This window comes from Alligator mississippiensis, chromosome 14 (genome assembly GCF_030867095.1).
Source record: "Alligator mississippiensis isolate rAllMis1 chromosome 14, rAllMis1, whole genome shotgun sequence".
Classification (NCBI taxonomy): Eukaryota; Metazoa; Chordata; order Crocodylia; family Alligatoridae; genus Alligator; species Alligator mississippiensis.
The window spans coordinates 15576243-15594470 of NC_081837.1; the positions used below are offsets into that span (position 1 = coordinate 15576243).

The window sequence follows — 18228 nt, forward strand, 5'->3', positions numbered from 1 at the left end:
AATTTGGGAATTGTGTTTTAAGTTGAAATGGCGTGAGCAATGCTCTCTGGAACCTCCTCAGAGACATTCAGGGTTATGTTTCACCATGGGAAAATAATAAAAGCATTTGGAGGGGGATGAATTTCTCCAGTGAAAACAACTGTTGTGGTGTTGGAAAAAACTATTTTCTCTTCAGGCAAACATGAGCTGAATTTTTATTAAACGCAAAGACCTGTCAAGCAGTTAAGAGCAGGTGTTAAAAAGGACATGATGGTCTTGTATCTGACCACTGTGAAGGCAATGAAAAGTCCAGGGAGGGCAAAGTAAGGAAACTTTTGACTTTTGTGGGCTTGGGATCAAGCTGTTGGTGGTTAGTTGCAAGCAACACTTACTCCTCTCACTTGCATGAGTTTCTGTACCTTGCTCCCCAGAAAATAACAATCTAGGATTTACTCATGATTCTTGGAGCCAAAGTAGCTGAGCAGTGGTATCTTACACTATTACGCATGCTTTGCATGACAGCACATGAGCCCAATGCTGTTGTCCATAACACCATTGTAAACCATGCCTGAGGCTGTCCAAGAAGTTGAAAGCCTGACTCTGAGGTTCCATTGGCAGTTCCAGGTCCAGGACGTGACTTCACTGAACTCAATATTTTTATGCAAGCATGAAACTGGCTTATACCAGAGGAGATTCTCTGGGCAGTGTGTTCATATATAACAACACTAGCACTATAAAACCTCTAGGGCTAGGGACAGACATTACACATCAACAGGTTTAAGTGATCAGACTAGTTTAAACCTGTAACAGAACAGGAATTCAGCGCACATAAACCAGGTTGAAAATGGCCAAAGACAGTTTGAGATAAACCTGGTTGAATGTAGTATCAGACTTAATTGATTTGACTCAAACGGGTTTATGCAATGTCTGTCCCAGATAAAATAAACCAGACTCCTCCAGCATCCTGGCATGCTCTCTGGGTTGGGCAGAGCTCTGGTCTCTGCTACAGTGAGCTGGGCTGACCTCTCCCCTCTGTTCTGTAGCCAAAGCAGGGGCAGGGTGTGGCCTGGCCTGCCATGGCCCCCAAGGCAAATCCCTCCTTCCTCCCCCCCCCCCCGCCACTGGAAAACCCTGGGGACCGCAACTGGGGTTTGCCAGCCCCAGCCACACCTCCACAGCTTGCAGGAATGCAGTTAATTCCTTCCTCTGTCTCCTCTCTCCCCCAGAGGTCCCGGGGGTTTGGCTGCAGTCTCTGCAACTTACCTGCAGCCAGGCAGGGAGGGGGTTAATTCTACAGCATGTCCCGGAGCAGGGGGAGAGAGGGAAGCTAGTCCCCTGTGTGCAGATCCAAGCCCTGCACCTCTGAGCCCAGAGCTAAGCCCTGCAGGACGAGACTGAGAGGTGGGAAGTGTTGGCAAAGACCTGACAATCATCACACATGCTGGAGATGTAGTTAAGGGAAGTTGCAGACAGCTTCCCTAAAGAATGCAGAGAGCTACATTTACGTTATAAAGCAGAACATGTAAAAGGTGGGAATACCTAAGCAAAGCCTTTCTGAATGTCTGGCTGTAAGGAAGGCTTTGCTGTCAGGATTAGTAAAACTAATTTTGTCTTCCTGGTTTACAGTTTAACTTAGACTAAGTTTTACATGCTGTGTTTTACTGGGCTGTATCTTAGCTTAGGCAAAGATTTTTGGTACTTCCCTGTTGTATACTTTGCAAATTGCTGTGTTCAATACATGCTTGCTTCAGAGAAATGACTTTTTCCCCATCCTCACTCCTCAGTCTGGCAGCAGCTGCTCCTTCCCACCCCCCTGTAGTGGCTAGCATCCCATATGTTGTGCTAGCCCTGGCTGGTGCCTTGGCCACACCCCCTCCGCTCCAGCAGGGAGGAGAAAGAGCCTTGGAGGAGGTGTCTCTTCCCTCCCCCTTTGGCAGTGGCTGGCAGGCATGCTCCAGCACCCCCCAGCTTCTGGCTTGAGCCACTGTAGGCATGTGGCTGCATTTTCTGGTTTAACAGAGAATGTCTGTCCGGTTATTAATCAGCTTAAGCTGTGCAGCTTAGACTAACCTGCAAAGAGTGAATCAAGTCAGGCTCAGGCTTTTCGAATGTGTGTCCCTAGCCCAGGTGTTCAGTAAGCACTGGGTGCAGCATGATTTTGCCTCTTGGGTGAGAGTCCTTTCCACCAGAATACTTGTGCTGTTGTAGCCATAATGTGCTCATAGTCACAAAATAGTCACACTATAATGTTGGAAATCCCTTTAAACAGCTCTTGAATTTGCGCCTTGAGACTGTGACCTGCACTGAAGTCAGATGGGATGCACAGTGCAGCCAAAGGAACATAACATGCTAACAGCTGGTGACTTTTCAGATTGTGACTAGCATAGAGGTGAATGCATGGAAAGTCCAATGCCAAGATATAGCCACTGGCCTTTTTAGAAGGTTTTTAAAAGGTCCCAGTCAGCACCATCACTTCCCTTTGAGTACTGAGGTTTGGATAATGCAGAGCTATACATTATCAAATGACAGCTTCCTGCCAGAAGAACTGCATTCCTGTAATGGAGTCTTGAAACAAGCTGTGGTCTTCCAAGTCTCAAAGTAGCTGGGCAGTCTATTGAATAAACAGAAAGAACAAAAGACCTGACCAGCTGGTAGAGTCCGTTTCACTTGAGGGATCGGAGAAACTTCAGTAGCATTGATTCTTGTCAACTCAGTCAGTTGATCTTGGGCATTGCATGTTTTGTCTGTGTGTGTTTTAGTGCTGCAGTATTTTGCAGTCCCAGACACTCGTAATGTTAAGCAAACTCTGTCTCTGGAGGCTTGTCTGGCCTGGAGAAGGAGTGCTGTCAGCCTCTGTTTTAACTACATGCTTTTAAATGTGATTATTTTATATGTCATATCTCTTCCCATTGCAGTTGAAGGAATTACTGGGTGGAAGACTCGCATTTCCAACTCATCTTTCCTATAACTAGATCTTAATGCAGTTATCATGAAGGCAAGGAAACTTTTGTATGTTGGGGAGTCTGGGAAAACATTTTCATATATCTGTAGATATAGATATAGTTATATGGATGTATGTATGCATGTATGTGTATGTTATATTTAAAAATAAAACATTAGGAAGAACTTCTGAACTCAGAGGGTTGTTAGCCACTGGAACACCTTGCCTACAGAACTTGTGGAATCTGTCATTGGAAGTTTTCAAATGCAGATTAGGCAAACATTTATCTGGAATGGTTTTAGATCATAGATAGGGATGATCCTGCTTTGAGCAGGGGATAGGACTAGATGAGCTTCTGAAGCCTTCACCAGCCTGATTTTTATATTATTCTATGTTATGCTGTAGGCTTTTTCTTGGCTTTACCAGGGCAGCAACAAAGCTCAGCCCTGGATTTGCACTTACAGAGGGAGGCAGTTATGCTATGGGCAGAGAGTTGCAGTTGATAGGATGTGATGCTTTTTCTGAACTACAGAACTAGTCTATCTGGTAGGAAAAAAGCACCAAAGTGAGATGCATGAAGAGATTAGAGAATGAAGTCCAGCATTTTAGAGTTGCTCCTTCCTAGGAATATAGGATTTCCGTGGTCTCTGATAGTGGCAATGCGTGCATTAGGACTGCACAAAACTTCGGTCCCCGATTCAATTTGGCGGAGATTTGGCCTGATTCAGTGGCCAAATCTCCAAATCAAATCAGAGGATCCTTTAATCTCTCCAAATTGAATCGGAACTGTCCGAATTGATTCGGAGAAATTTGGAAAGATTCAGTGATTCGGACATAGACACAGCTTTAAATGTTTTTTCTACATACCTCTAGGTAGCAGGTGGCTTGTGAACGCTGCAATGCTGGGGTGCATGGAGTGTCCCACGAGAGCGCGGGGGGCTTCCCAGCGCACTTGGCAGCAGACCCAGAAGTGGACCAGAAGCAAATCCAGTCCACTTCCAGGTCCGCTGGGGAGAGCACAGGTGCCCCCATGCGCCCCCCAGCTCAACAACTGATGCCTCCTGGGACCGGAGGGGGGGGCACCCGGGGTCTCCCTATAGCTAACTGCCAAGCCAGGGGGAGACGGGGGGGGCTGCAAGTTCCCCGGTTCACCGCCAAGCACACAGGCCCCCCGCTCTGCTCCTGTGGGACGCTCCATCTGCCCCAGCATCACAGCGTTCACGAGCCATGCCTGGTACCTCAAGGTATGTAGAGAAAACATTTAAAGCTGTGTCTATGGCTGAATCACTGATTCTCTAATTAGCATCGAATCTTCAGATTTGGATTCAGCCGAATAGAATTGGGGATAGTGATTTGCATCAACGAATTGAATCACTGTCCTTGGTTCGGGCCAAATCTGAATTAAATAGGGCCCATTTTGCACACCCCAAGCTTGCATGGCAATGCAGTTCCCTTAATATCTAACGTGTTGTTTTGCTTCTTGGATTCAGATCATACCTTTTAAAAGGCTGTTTCACTTCTTTAGTATCCCCCCTGTTTGGGCTTTTGTAGAGGAAACATCCCTATTTTTTTTTTTAACGATCGTAAGTCCAATGAACACCATGTGCAACCATGTCCTCAAGATCAAGTAAACCCATGAGAAGTCATCCCTTTGTGGTGCTGCATTTCACCACAATGACTGTTCAAAGCAACATGGTGGAATATTGGCACAGCAGGATCTTGACATGTGATACACAGCTAAGTCTGAAGAAAATCCCTATCACACTTCTATGGCAGAGGGAGACAGAAATGAGGCCTTACATATCCCATAGTCAGAATTTACCTCTATGGTGGCCCAGGACCTAACCCCTAACCTAACCAGGGGTCTAGTTCTGCCCTCATTCCTCTGGAATGCACCATTTTAGTCTCATCAATTGAAGTGCCGTTGCTCCTGATTGAGAGTACTGCTTGAGTAGGGTCAAATCATGTATGAGCAGTAGAGGCCTGGGTCAGAGCCCACTGACGTTAATGGGAAATACCAGTGCAGTAGGAAGCCAGTAAGAAACCTTTCAAGAGACATTACAAAAGGCAATATGTATCAACCTAGCCCCCACCCCGCAAAAGGTTACTTGCCAGCTTTGTAAAATTGAGGCCTTTCAACAATTTTTTTTTAAGAGTGAAATGATATCAGCAAAATTCAGGGTGGCTCAGACTAATGATTTTTGAGCTGGGTTTTCACAAGGGAATAATAAAGCTGACCTCCTGTGAATAGGAACTGATCTTTCTTTATGCCAGGGCCCCTCTCTTCTTACCAGAGATACAGATCTGGCTCAGAGGAAGTCACAACCTCCCAAAGCATGCGCCCCTCACACCTGAGCTGAACTACTCTGGAGGTTCAGAAAAGTGGGGTTGAACTATTTTAGTTTTATGTTCCACTGAACTAGGTTCAGGCCAGGACCAGAAGTGACAAATAACCTCAGTAGAGGCAGCTGCTACTATGTTTCTGTCTTGAAACTATAGAAAAATAGCAGGACATTTCTCAAAACACTGGTCACCTGAGCTTCCTAGCTTGATTTTAACGGACGTTTGAGCTTGGGTGGTTTGGCACAGCATCCAGACTTCTGTTTTAGCTTTAGGTTGGATGGAGATTATTTTAGGGCTGTGGAGAGATTGTCTGAGACTAGGACAAGATCTGGAATTTGTCTGCTGCTTTGCTTTACCCTTATGGTCCTGTCAGCTCTTTCCTTCTGCACCTCTGATGACACCTGTAAAGAATGAGAGCTTGTTTTTCTGGTATACTTTTCCCACCCAGCCACTGATGATATTACTCCATTCTCTGTCTGACACATATAGCAAAAGATGGAGGCAAGGATGGTGGCTTCCACCTTTGGGCACCTGCTCCTGGCACAGCAGTGAGCACTAGTGATCTGTGAGTAACCGGTGATCAGTGGGTATGCAGAATGCACACATACTACTGCCAGGACCTGGAAGGCATTCTCTCTAGCTCATATCTCTCTCCCCTTGCTTCACTTCCCACGTTGCTCTTCTTCTGTGCCTGCCTTACCTAATCTTCCCCTGAATCTGATCTTTCCCATTCTCCTGAAGCCTTGTAACTGCTTTTCTCTAGCTCTGGCTCTGGGACACTCCCCAATGTAGAAGGTGAGACCTGCTGGGACTGAGCCTGCTGGGGCTATGAACACTAACGTTTGCTCAAATAAGAATTTTTGCTTTGGAGCCCTCCTATGCACAACATCAGTGTGGGGGAGCTGCTAGAGCTGGTGTGAGAGAAGACTCTCACTGTGAGCTTGTGGAATGGAAATGGATAAAATGGACCAAGGGGAAAACAATGCCAGGTGGAGTACAGGATGAGCACAGTAGGAATAATTGCCTTCCTACTCATTCTGTAGAATTGGTATATGACCAATTGAAAAAATTTTACATATACAAGTCATCAGGACCAGATGATCTTCATCCGAGAGTGCTGAAGGAGCTGGCCAAAGTCATTGTGGAACCCCAGGTGAAACTCTTCCACAACTCATGGTGCTCTGCAGAAGTCCCTGAGGACAAGAAGGGCAGGAGGTTGGACCCAGGTAACTATAGGCCAATCAGTCCAACTTCCATCCTAGGGAAGATCCTAGAAACATTCATTAAGGAGTTTATCTGCGATAAGCTTGCAGAAGGTAAGATTCTGAATGACAGCCAGCATGGCTTCATCACAGGCAGGTCTTGCCTTACAAACCTCATCTCCTTCTATGACCAAGTAACTCGCCACCTGGACATGAGAGAGCAGGTTGACATTGTATACCTTGACTTCCAAAAGGCCTTTGATCTAGTATCCCATGATGTCCTTGCGAGAAAATTGGGAGGATTGCGGGCTTAACTCCGAGACAGTCAGGTGGGTGAGAAACTGGCTGCAGGATAGGACCCAGAGAGTCATAGTGAACAGATTTGTCATCCTGGCGAGCAGTGGGCAGCGGTGTCCCACAGGGGCCTGGTGCTTGGTGCAGTACTTTTCAACATCTTTATTAATGACTTGGATGTTGGGGTGAAGAGCTCACTGGCCAAGTTCATGGACAACACCAAGTTCTGGGGAAGTGTGGTCGTGTGGTCATTTGAAGATAGGCTACAGATACAGGTGGGCCTAGACAGGCTAGCAAGTTGGGCGGATCCAGGGGCGACATGTAGGGACTGCACACGGGTGCACATGCACTCCCTGAGCATGGCAGTGCACCCCCTACAAAAAGCTCACTGCTATAAAAAGCATGGTGTCTTCGGGTGGTCGCTGACCTCTGGTCGGCGCTCGCCACCCCCACGCCACCAACAGTGCCGGTGGCGTCTGCGGAAGTGCCTGCTTGCTACTGCCATGCTCCCGCCGCTGCCGTGCCCCCCCCAGCTACCCAGGGCACACATTGTTCATGGGCAGATTAGAACCTGATGAAGTTCAATGTCAAGAAATGGAAAGTGCTCCACCTTGGGACAAGCAACCCCCAACACACCTACAGGCTTGGCAGCACCTAACAGACTAGCACCACGAATGAAAGGGACCAGAAGGTAATAATAGACCACAGTATGAATATGAGCCAGCAGTGCGATGCTGTAGCCAGTAGGGCAAATAATACTCTGGCATGCATCAATCGATGCATCTCCAGCAAAACCAAGGAGGTGATTCTTCTGCTCTACTCAGCACTGGTGAGACCGCAGCTGGAGGACTGCGTCCAGTTCTGGACACCACGCTTTAACAAGGACATGCTTGAGAGAGTCCAAAGAAGAGCCACCCGTATAATCAGAGTCTTATACAGCAAGCCATACGAGGAAAGGCTGAGGGATCTGGGACTCTTCAGCCTGAAGAAAAGAAGGCTGAGACGGGACCTGGTAGCATCTTACCAATACACTAGGGGAGTACATCAAGGGCTCGATGAGCAACTGTTCACCAGGGCACCCAAGGGGAAAACTAGGAGTAATGGCCACAAACTCCTGGAAGATCAATTCAGGCTCAACATTAGGAAAAACTTCTTCACAGTCAGGGTGTCCAGACTGTGGAATAAGCTCCCTCCAGAGGTGGTGCAATTACCTACCCTGGAAATGTTCAAGAGGAGACTAGACAGTCACCTTGATGGGGTCACCTGACTCCTGGTTATCTTTCCTGCTTGGTGCATGGGACTGGACCCGATGATCTTCTAAGGTCCCTTCTGGCCTTACAATCTATGAACTATTTCAAACTGGCTGGTGCACTCAAGAGTAGCTGCTGACTCTACAGATTCAAATCTGGGTACATGGCTGAGATGCACAGGGTCATTCCTGTAATGCTAGAGTGAAAGAAATCCCTGTGTGGAAAGCTGTTTTGGAATGGATCGTGCACCAAATTGGATGTGTATTGGAAGAAGTGCACCAGTCACATGAATGAACAAATGGTCTCTTTACATGTCCAGAAAGTGGGCAGAAGCTATGAAAAGCCCAACGGTGTCTGAGGATAGTAAAGATGTTTTAGTGCCCTCTTCCTCTATTGTATGTATCGTAAACACAAGGCAGCCAGACACAAGGAACCTGTACGTAACTATAGAGCAAGTAGCTGGGGGTCTTCAGGTCTGTTTTCCACCCCCAGTTCTGAAACCAGAATTTAGTTGGCGAGGAGGTCACTGAAGTTGATATCACAATTCATATTACAAGGGATGCATTTCATTTATCCGGGATGTGGGACTGGAAGTCAGAAGAGGTTGTAAAAATGCACCATGGATTTGGTCATAATAGATGTGCATATTGGCATCAGGTGTAAAGGACCAAGAAACAAGCACTGGGCGAGGTTGTTATACTGAACAGGTACCCTCTAGTTGGAAAAGGGAGGCTGGAACATGGTGAAAATTTGACAGGCTGGTTTTCTCTCTCTCTAAAAATGCCCTCAGCTCTTGGTGGCACTGTTCCAACATTGTCATGTTCAGGACTGTGACCACCAGAATTTCTCCATCAAATGATACAAAGTTATTTAAAGTCTGATTCCTTTTTTAACTTTCCTGTTTCTGCTCTGACTTACGTTGTCTTGCCTGCATACAAGCAAGAAATGTAACCTCACTTTGCCTAGCTCCAGACTCAATTAAATGTAGCAGGTCTGAAAGTCTGGGTTGTGCGCTAACACCATTGTTCCCTGCCTCCCGCTTCCACTGTGCTTAGGGAAGACTGGAGAAAGGAGCCAGGCGAGAGGAGAGCGGGAAACAGGGCAGAGAAGCATCAGCAATTGGGCAGGGTACATAACACAGAGGGGAAAAAATTCTAACCAAACAACGAATCCTATGGATCCTGAACTAACTTGCTTCTAATTTGCATCACTTTGCACCCTTAACTTCAGTGGAATCACTCCTGATCCTGACCAGCGTGAGAAGAGACTCGTATCCAACATTGAGCCTAGGTCTAGGGCTTCTATTTGTGCCAGGCCAGCTTGTGGGCAGTCAGTTTCTTTTATTGCTGATACATAGTACAAGCTTTCTTTTAGGTAGTCCGATGCATCAACAGAAATGTAGGATAGCTCTAATGAGTGTAGAATTGAAGTGAGCTATAGAAGAACGAGGCTGTGTATAGTCTTATTACCCCCTCTAAATGCAGCACTTTCCACTTCTGCAAAAGGCAGACAGATAGCTTACATCTGTAGGACTACATAAATCCCTTTTATTTTACTCTGTACTATACAACCAAATCTTCTAATAAACTCTGCCCAAGTGTTAGGGATTGTGTGATATTCATCCCAGGTTTGGGTTATAGCTTTAATACAATATTTGATCCAAGCTGATATAACCCATTCTTATCTCCTGACGCTACTTTTGTGGGGTTTATGGCATTTCATGGAGATTTTAATGTAAGGAGATACATGACAAATCCTGCATCTGATTGATTCACTATGTGATATGATTGATAAATGACCTGCATATTTTTTGCATGAAAACAGTTCTTGTAATGTGATACCCTGCCCAGAAGAATCCTAAAGGTTAAAGGAAATCATTGTAATATGAATAGAATTTAGACCAATATATTATTTTTTTCCCATTATATGAACTCATTTATTGAGAATATAATATCACACTCCACCTTCACCGACTAAGCCTTTTTTAATTACTAGGCACAGTTTATCCAGAGTAACAGTAACAAAACAATGGCAATTATACTGCAGATGTTGGAGTGCTCTTAAGCTGTTTTGAGGAAGGCGTGGATTTTAACTGAACGCTTTCAATTAACTGTGATGTCCTATGATGCTTGCCTTTCACCTTGAAGGACATAAATTGAAACTGGCTCCCACTGTTATGTAGCAGAACTCAGAAGTACTCAAGATTGAATAAACCATATTGTATTCTCTTAGTGTTCAAAAATAGTCTAGAATGGAAAGTCCAGTCCTCAGTTGCTACTACAGTAGAATGGGCATGATCGTGTTTAAGTCCTGACATTTCATTGATGGTTCTCTGCTATGTCTGCCACTGGTAGTGAATTTTTTCAGCATGTCTGACCTATTGGTCTATTGGGAAAGATATGCCTAAGAAACCCTTTAAAAGACCTGAACCCCTTGCCTAGGACCAGCATTTTCAGGTCTAATAATATTTTGACTTTTCTGGGCACCTCGTGCAGTCAGCAATTACACTAATGATCTTTTGGTTTTGAATAACAAGAATGAAAATTTGGATGAACTTAAGACAGTTTCTCTCAGAGTCTTGAAATAGGAGTTTATGGAGTTTCTGCAGATTGGTTTGTGTAACACCAATGGCCTTGAGGGTAAGATGCATTTTAGTGGCTAGTTTTAACTGTGGGAATAGAGAGAGCACCTGAAGCAAAACACAGCTCTGAACACTCCAAGCTTTGCATCAGGATCCAAGTCTGAACTTTCCAGCTGGCTTGTGTGGTCTCTCTGTAAAGCAATCGTTAACCCCCAGATCAGGATCTTTTAGGAAGTTTAGGTCTGGCTTCCCTCTCATTTGAACATACTACTGTGGTTAAGAATGACAATTGAAATCCTTTCATCCTAAATCCTAATAATTCCTGGCCCTCACTACTTCTTATCACAGCCAAGTTTGGTAGAAAAATCTTTCCCAGCGATTGTGACCTAAGGCTCTCCCATGTGGTCAGCAAGTGCTATAACCCATCTCGCACAATGAAAGGAAGGAAAGCAACCCTATTACCTAAGCTCTGCATTTTGCTTTCAAAGTGTTTAAAATTTCTATAATCTTGGAAAATTCTCTCCCACCCTCCCCCCAGCATGTAGCTTATTTTTGCAGAGCAAATTCTGAACCTGGGATGATAAATATTTATGCAAGGCTGCCACGTGGGAATGTCACATGCAAGACTTTCTTTAATGCAAGGGGGTATTTTGGCAGATCAGTATCAGTTACTGTGCGTAAAAGATGTCTTACAGGGGATTTCAAAGGAGCTGGGGAAAGTTAGGTATTCAGATCCTCTGATAATTTTTACTTGTGGCCTAACGTTTCCATTCAGGCTTTAGGGGGAAATTCTAATATTGTTTCTCCAGATTTGTGTCAGTATCAGTAAGAGAAGAATCAGGCTCATTCCTTTAGGCTGGTGTTGTATCTAATTTATCCTGAAATAACTTGTTAAAGAATCAGACCCCATATTTTTTTCTTAATACAGTCTTCTGTTTGTGATGCTTTCCTTGGGAGGACAAGCAAATGATAAAGGACACAAGGAAGCATCAGGTTGTTTAAGGCTGGTGAGCATTACAGCACAGGTCTTTTTCCTTAATGATAACCAGAAATTGTATGTTTAAACTATTGGTGAAAGCAGATATTGCTTACACAATTCTGACTTCATCTTGAACTGGCCTGGGTCTGTGGCTGCAAACCTTGGGCGTTTTTATGTCCGCAGCAGGTAACAAGTAATTAATAGGGCAAAGACGAATGGTGCAGTTGGGGAGTGCAGGTGAGGTAGAGCTGTGGAATATTTTTATCAGGTGTTTTTAAGTAATGTTGGGAATCCAATTTCACTCTGAGCTCAGCGGTGCACTTTGCTTTCTACAATGAACTCTTAGCCTGGCATCTAAAAAATTATTGGATCCTTTCCCCTTGTAGTAGTTTGTTGGGCTTAGAGAACAATATGAGATCTGACAGTTTCTAATCACAGGGTTTAAATGTCTCAGGTGAGGCTTGGCCGGTTTGCTACCCCACTGACCTTGGCCTGATTTTCATCCAAACCAACACATCAGCCCAGGTTTTCTAGGGTTTTTCCCTCCTTTGTTTTCAGTTCACTTCACAGGACAGTGAGATCCTCCCTGTAGGTCTCTTTTGAACCATCCTACAGAATTTAATAGGGAATTATAAGGGCTGTGCAAAGCATGGAGCGTCCCACAGAAACACGGGGGGCTCCCCAGCGCACTCAGCAGCAGACCCAGAAGTGGACCAGAACCACTTCCGGTCCACTTCTGGGTCTGCCGGGGAGCGCACATCAAACATCTTTCATCATTCAAACATCTTTGCAAAAGCAGGGGAATTTCATTTTTTTTAAAGTTTTACATTCAAGTCTGTAGTTGTTGAGCTGAAATCCTAAACAATCCTTTCCCTTTTAAATATGGAGAAGAATGTTTTCTGCTAACACTCGTTGACCAGAAGTTACCTGTTTAATATGATCCATCCTGGAATTTATCAGATGATCCCCAACACCTTTGTGTATTCCCTCTAAAGCAGGGGTGGCGGGCACAATACAGTCCACAAGCTGGATCGGGCCCACCAAGCACTTTCACTTGGCCCCCAGTGCTCACCAACAAGTTGTGACCCACCCAGCCCTTCTGCCCGCGAGTGGGTGGAAGGGCCCAGTCGGCCAGCACACAGCTTCTGTGCGGGGCTGCTGCTACCGCTGCTGCAACCCCCAGGGGCCTGCTCCACTTCCCCAGTCTCCTGCTGGCTCCAGGCAGCAAGTAGGGAGGCAGCGGGGATAGGGCTGCAGCTGGGCAGGAGCACAGGGCTGGGGCTGGTGGTCGGGTGGGCAGCATGTGGACATGAGGGAGGGTGGGAGGTGTGGGGACACCCACCCTCCCTCACACACCCACACCCTGCCCCCACAACCCCCCACATATACACAACCCCCCAACATACCCTGTACCCTCCCTCCCAAAAGGAATATTTTCGGAGGGCAAGGGGAGGGGCTTCCAGTGGCAAAGGTCAGGGGTTAGGGGTGAGACTTCTGGTCTGAAGATGGTGACAAGGGGACAGGGCAACTGTCAAGGGGCAGGGCTACCCATGCGGCCCTCGGCAACTCACCAAACCTCATTAAGTGGCCCTCCACCCAAGATAATTGCTTGCCCCTGATCTAAAGGGAAGCCTAGTGTCCTGGACCTCAGTGCATTGACTTTGAACTTTCAGGAAGTCAAGCTGTCCCTTTCCTGTTCATCACACGTATGGGGTGAAGAGCATCAGAAAGGTAAGAAGGGAGGCTGAGCTTATGACCCGTTCCTTTACTGTGCGAGGATAATCTGAAGATTGCCTGGAAACCACCGTGTGCTGCTTTGCCAAAAAAGCACCGTGTGCTGCTTTGCTTTTGCTCCAGCTCTGAATAGCTTAGATGTTCTGCCACATCTGAACCTACTTACAATGAGCTCTCGGGTTTTTTGGAGACATTTTTGTTATGTCTCAAGTCTACTGAAATGTTATATTGACAAACAGAATCAAGGGCTGTAGGATGCGAAGGTGAGAAACAACTGTTTCTGTACAATTCGGAAAGGGATGTTAGTCCAAACTTCCCATTTCCTACACCCCTTCAGCTCAGTGCCCTGTTTAACAAGGGATTTCAGGTTGCTCTAGGACAGTGTTGGTTGTTGCAGCACCCTGGGCTGCCTTGAGATCCTTTCTAGGGTGCTGTTGGGCGTCACACAATGTTACCACTGTGCCAACATGCCTCACAAAATACACACAGAGATTTCAAATAAGAATCCATGGTGTGAAAAACATTCTCACCTGTGGAGCAGTGAGTTCTTTGTAACAGAAGATTTGCTCTATTATTTTTCGACAGTCAAAAACTGGGGGAAAATTCAGAGCTGGCATTTTCTGAGGGGTATCGAGGGCTACCTTAAACCTAAACAAGTTGAGAACCACTGCTCTAGGACTACTTTTCCATAGCTTCCTATTTCATCATTATTGTAGTCTTACTATGCTATTTCTACTTTTTAAATGCAAGCAAAATTATAGGCAAAACTTGAAAAGAAATGAAGGAAGGCTGACTCCTGCTCCGACTTCAGCTGTTAGTTTGTTCCCTCCTAACATATGCTAGAGGAATATTGGGTTATACCATATCAGACCTTTTGTCTGTTAACTCCTATTTCCAGCAATGACCAATACACGGTGACTCAATAGATGGCCTAAAGGCTTCAGTTTTGTTGAATGCTTAGACTTGGACTTGACTTCTGGTTCACTGCGCTTTAAGAGAACATACCAAGCATAAATCCTTGTTAGGACCATGCTGCGTTTTGTGCCACACGCAGTGGAAGAAAAAGCCCTGCAGTGATTTGCTCCAACCTGATCCATGTTGTTGTTTCATTTAAACCTACATGTGTTTTCTGTGTTTCTGTACTTCAGCACAACAGATTCCCTGTTTGCATCTGAAGCATAGGAAACAAGCACAGCACACACAGACGTGAACTAATTAATCCTCTTTGCAGAAGGAGCTGTAAGCAGAATGTGTGATTTCATACTTCTGCCAAAGGCCAACACACCACAGAAATGCACGAAAAGGCTGTAAGCTTTTTTCCACTAATCGGGGTGAATTTACACCCACTTTACAAGTGTACAGACTGATGCTCAAAGCAGAATTAAAGTGTAAATTAGCAGGCAGTTCCCCTCCCCGCCACATTATTTCTCAAAACCCATCTCAATTTCATTTGAGAGAATATAATTTCTTAGCAGCTTTAGAAGTCCTAAATCTTGCTATCAGAAACCATTCTGTGCCTTTAGAAAATATACCAGCAACTATGGTTCATGCCATAAGGACTGTTCAGGCTATACAGTCAATTTGTAAAAAAGCAAAAATGAACACCCCCCACCCCCTACCTCCCACCAAAGAAAAAAAGCATTTAGGATTATTTTGTACATGCCTTTAAATCTTTTACAGCACTCATCAGCAGGTATTCATTTAAAACCTTGTTTTAATGAAAAGGACTCTGTTGTCACCACTCAATGCTGATTATGCAGCAACGCGTTTTTATTATCACACATAAAAGTGATTTGGACCTGCTCCATTCCAGATGCAAACTTCATTAGATTTCTATCAGCTTGGCTAATAATGCTGTTGGACAGGGCCTTGAAATCCTGTATTGCGTTATATTCTGGCAGTTGTTATGGATTTAATATGTCCCTTGACATAGCACTTCTAACATGAACCAGAGCACTTAAGTGTTAAACGGTTCACAAAGGGATCCCTTCACATTCCCTCAGTGCTGAAAAGAAGCCACCTCAGCACTGGGATATGGCAGCTGTTATTCAGCAACATTATACAGCCAATTTGTGAGGGAAATAACAGCATGAACTCACGTTCAGGAAAGGACTTACGCATCTCAGAGGTGGAACAGGAAATGGCCTTACATGGAATCCTATTCTGCCTTGTTCAAATGCTGAACAATCCATTTATGCCTCTACATTTGTAGCACACCCTCATTTTATCCTGAAGACTAAGTCACAAAAAAGCAATGAGGACAAAGAGGACTGACTTACGTTTGGCATTTCAAGAAATCAAGCTGGATCCCACTTAGGCGCCATATTTGTGGAATAGAATCTGGCCCTTATTTCACACTTAAGTCTTAAGCCAATGGGACGTCAGCACAAGCTTGATTTAAAGCACATGCTTAGGTATTTACTGAGACCATGCTTTCTCCTAAATAGGAACAGGAAAGTAAATGGATGGAGGAAAACTTGCTGAACCAAATTCACTCCAGACACAATACCACCGACAGGAGTGACATTAAATTTAGGGGGTCATGGTAGCCTATTTCTTCTTGGTTTCCTGCCTCATCCACTTCACATTTAGAGAGCAAGACACCCAGTCATGAGAACACTGTCCTTAAAGTCAAGGAGGAGGTCTACTAATTTATGCCAGCTAAGGGTTCCATTCCTTTGCACTTAACCTCGCTCCCAATTTAATTAGTCTCTGATGAGCTTGTCAGAATAATATGTTCTGGAGAAAGTTCATTGTTTTTGGCTTTGCTGCATTATTGGCTCTAACTGTGCATCATAATAAATAAATGATAAACTTTGTAATATTTGCAAGTAAAGAAATAACTTGTCCTTTTTATTTACAATAGCCTGATTTTATGATGTAGAAATAAATGCAGCATATAAGGCTAAAAATTTCCAGTCATTTAGTTGGGTCATTTGGAGTCGAACACTCTCTATTTTCTTTCGTGCTAAATCAGCATGTCACTTGGAGCTTTCCAAAGGGCTTTCCATATACAATGCTATACAAGACAGAAGTACTGGACTTCCCCTCAAGTCAAGAGTGACCCATTGATCTAGCATGATATTTACAGATAAGTTCCTGCTGAAAGTGCCATATTTTTTTGGACTGAAGCTCCTTGCTATGAGAAATTTGGCCATGCTTCTCCCAAAGAAGTGACTGAGTTCTTACCAAACATTTGGTCTTTGTCTTGGTTTCTGTTTATTTTGCTGTACAAACATAGCAGTACTATGTTATCTACAGCAGTGCTAGCCTGCTTGGTACTGAACAAATCGCAAAAGGAATATCATCCCAGTTGGTTCTAAGAGCCAAACAACGTAGGTGCAGACAGCACTGCAATGTTTCTTTTTTTTTCTTACGTACCAGATGTCCCTAAACAAGACGTTCATTCACCTTAAGATTTTTCCGGTCATGGCTAAATCTTGACTACAGTTTTAACCTTCTCACAACTACAGCTAGTTTTTGGCTGCTCAACCTAAAGCTGCTGCCAATTCAGCAGCAGCTGTGAAAGGGTTAAAACTAACTGGGAGTGAAGACTGCACTTCCTTCCCTCCCCCTGCGAGGCTTGCAGAAGAGCAGAAGCCCAGCAGCCATTATAGCATCCCTATGCTTTAATTCCAGTGCAGAAATCAGTTTCTCCGCTTAAAACACGCACCCAGCTTTGGAGGACTGAGTTTTGGGGGAAGGTGCAACTTGTAAATGAAAAAATGTATTTGGCAGTAGTGGTCTATGCTGTAGGAGAGCTGGCATCCTGAGTAGCTTGGCATAGGTTTAGCAGAGCTGGTAGGTAAAATGTTCATTACTTTTTAAAACAATTTCTACCCATTCACTCCTTTTTCCAAAAAAAATTGTGTTTCAAAGGTGAACCAGTTTCCACCAGCTTTTGATTTGTTTGAAAACTGGGAAATATCGTGTAGAAACATTTTAATTTGCCTCTTCAAATTCCACAAATGTCGAAAATTAAAAAAATGCAGACAGTGCTGATACTAAGACCACCTGAGGGATTTCTGAGAAAGATATGAACAAATGACTTGGAGGCATTAGGCTCTGTCCAACTCTATTCCCTCCTAGCACATTGCTTTTCTCATTAAGTCTCCCATCCTTCCTGGTGCCAAATATTTCCTGCAAACTGCAAAGCATATTCTGAAGTCCAGTTCAGGGGGTGCAGCATTATGAAGCACCCCAAAGCTCTTCATTAGCTAATTATGTCCTGTTTCCAGAAAACTTATGGAGCTTAATTCAAACACTGAAATTCTGCCCATACCTATGTGCAGCAGTCTGTTACTTGTAGTAATCTGAGCTGGTTTCATGCAGAACCTTTCAGGATCAAGTCCTGCAGCTCCCATTACCTTAATAGCTGATTGAGGGGTCAGCCCTTCTGAGTCCAGTCTGAACAGAGAGCTATGCTGACACCATTTTTCTTTCTATATCTAGATTCTTCTGCTTGAGGCTGCAGAGAGAACCCCAGCTCTGGAGAATGACCTGCCAATCCCTAGGCCAACAGGCAGATGGTATGATGGTTTGCTACCAGATGCCATTCCCCTGCTAAACCCTGGGACTGTGTTAAGGAAGACAGTGGGATCAGCTGGTAAGACAACCTTTACTCTGACTGCATGCATTAGTGCCCTGATACCTAGTACAAATCCAAATCTGAGCTCTATATGGTGATCAATAAATAGGCTGCTTCTGTACAACTTGGTCTCAAATAGTGCACTGCACTTGGCTTTGATACAGTCCACAACCAGGAGTGAAATCTTTCCAGTTCTTTCCTTCTAATATAAAGACAACAAATAGTATAGGGGTAGATTGTCAGATGGGCAGATTCCCTCTTGTGGGCCCAAGACATATATACTCCTTTTCCTTCAGGGAGTTGCAAATAGTAAGTCCTGGCTCTTGTGCTTTAGGTT

At 44.7% G+C, this 18228-nt stretch overlaps 1 protein-coding gene across 9 annotated transcripts in view; it reads left to right on the forward strand.

Annotated features, from left to right (window-relative positions):
• COL26A1 (collagen type XXVI alpha 1 chain) overlaps positions 1-18228 on the forward strand; it is a 317198-nt gene that overhangs the window by 253344 nt on the left and 45626 nt on the right. For all 9 annotated transcript variants that reach the window (XM_019493390.2, XM_019493387.2, XM_019493386.2 and 6 more), the window contains one exon: positions 17756-17909. In XM_019493390.2, coding sequence (XP_019348935.1) covers positions 17756-17909 — 154 coding nt within the window. The remainder of the gene's footprint in view (positions 1-17755; positions 17910-18228) is intronic.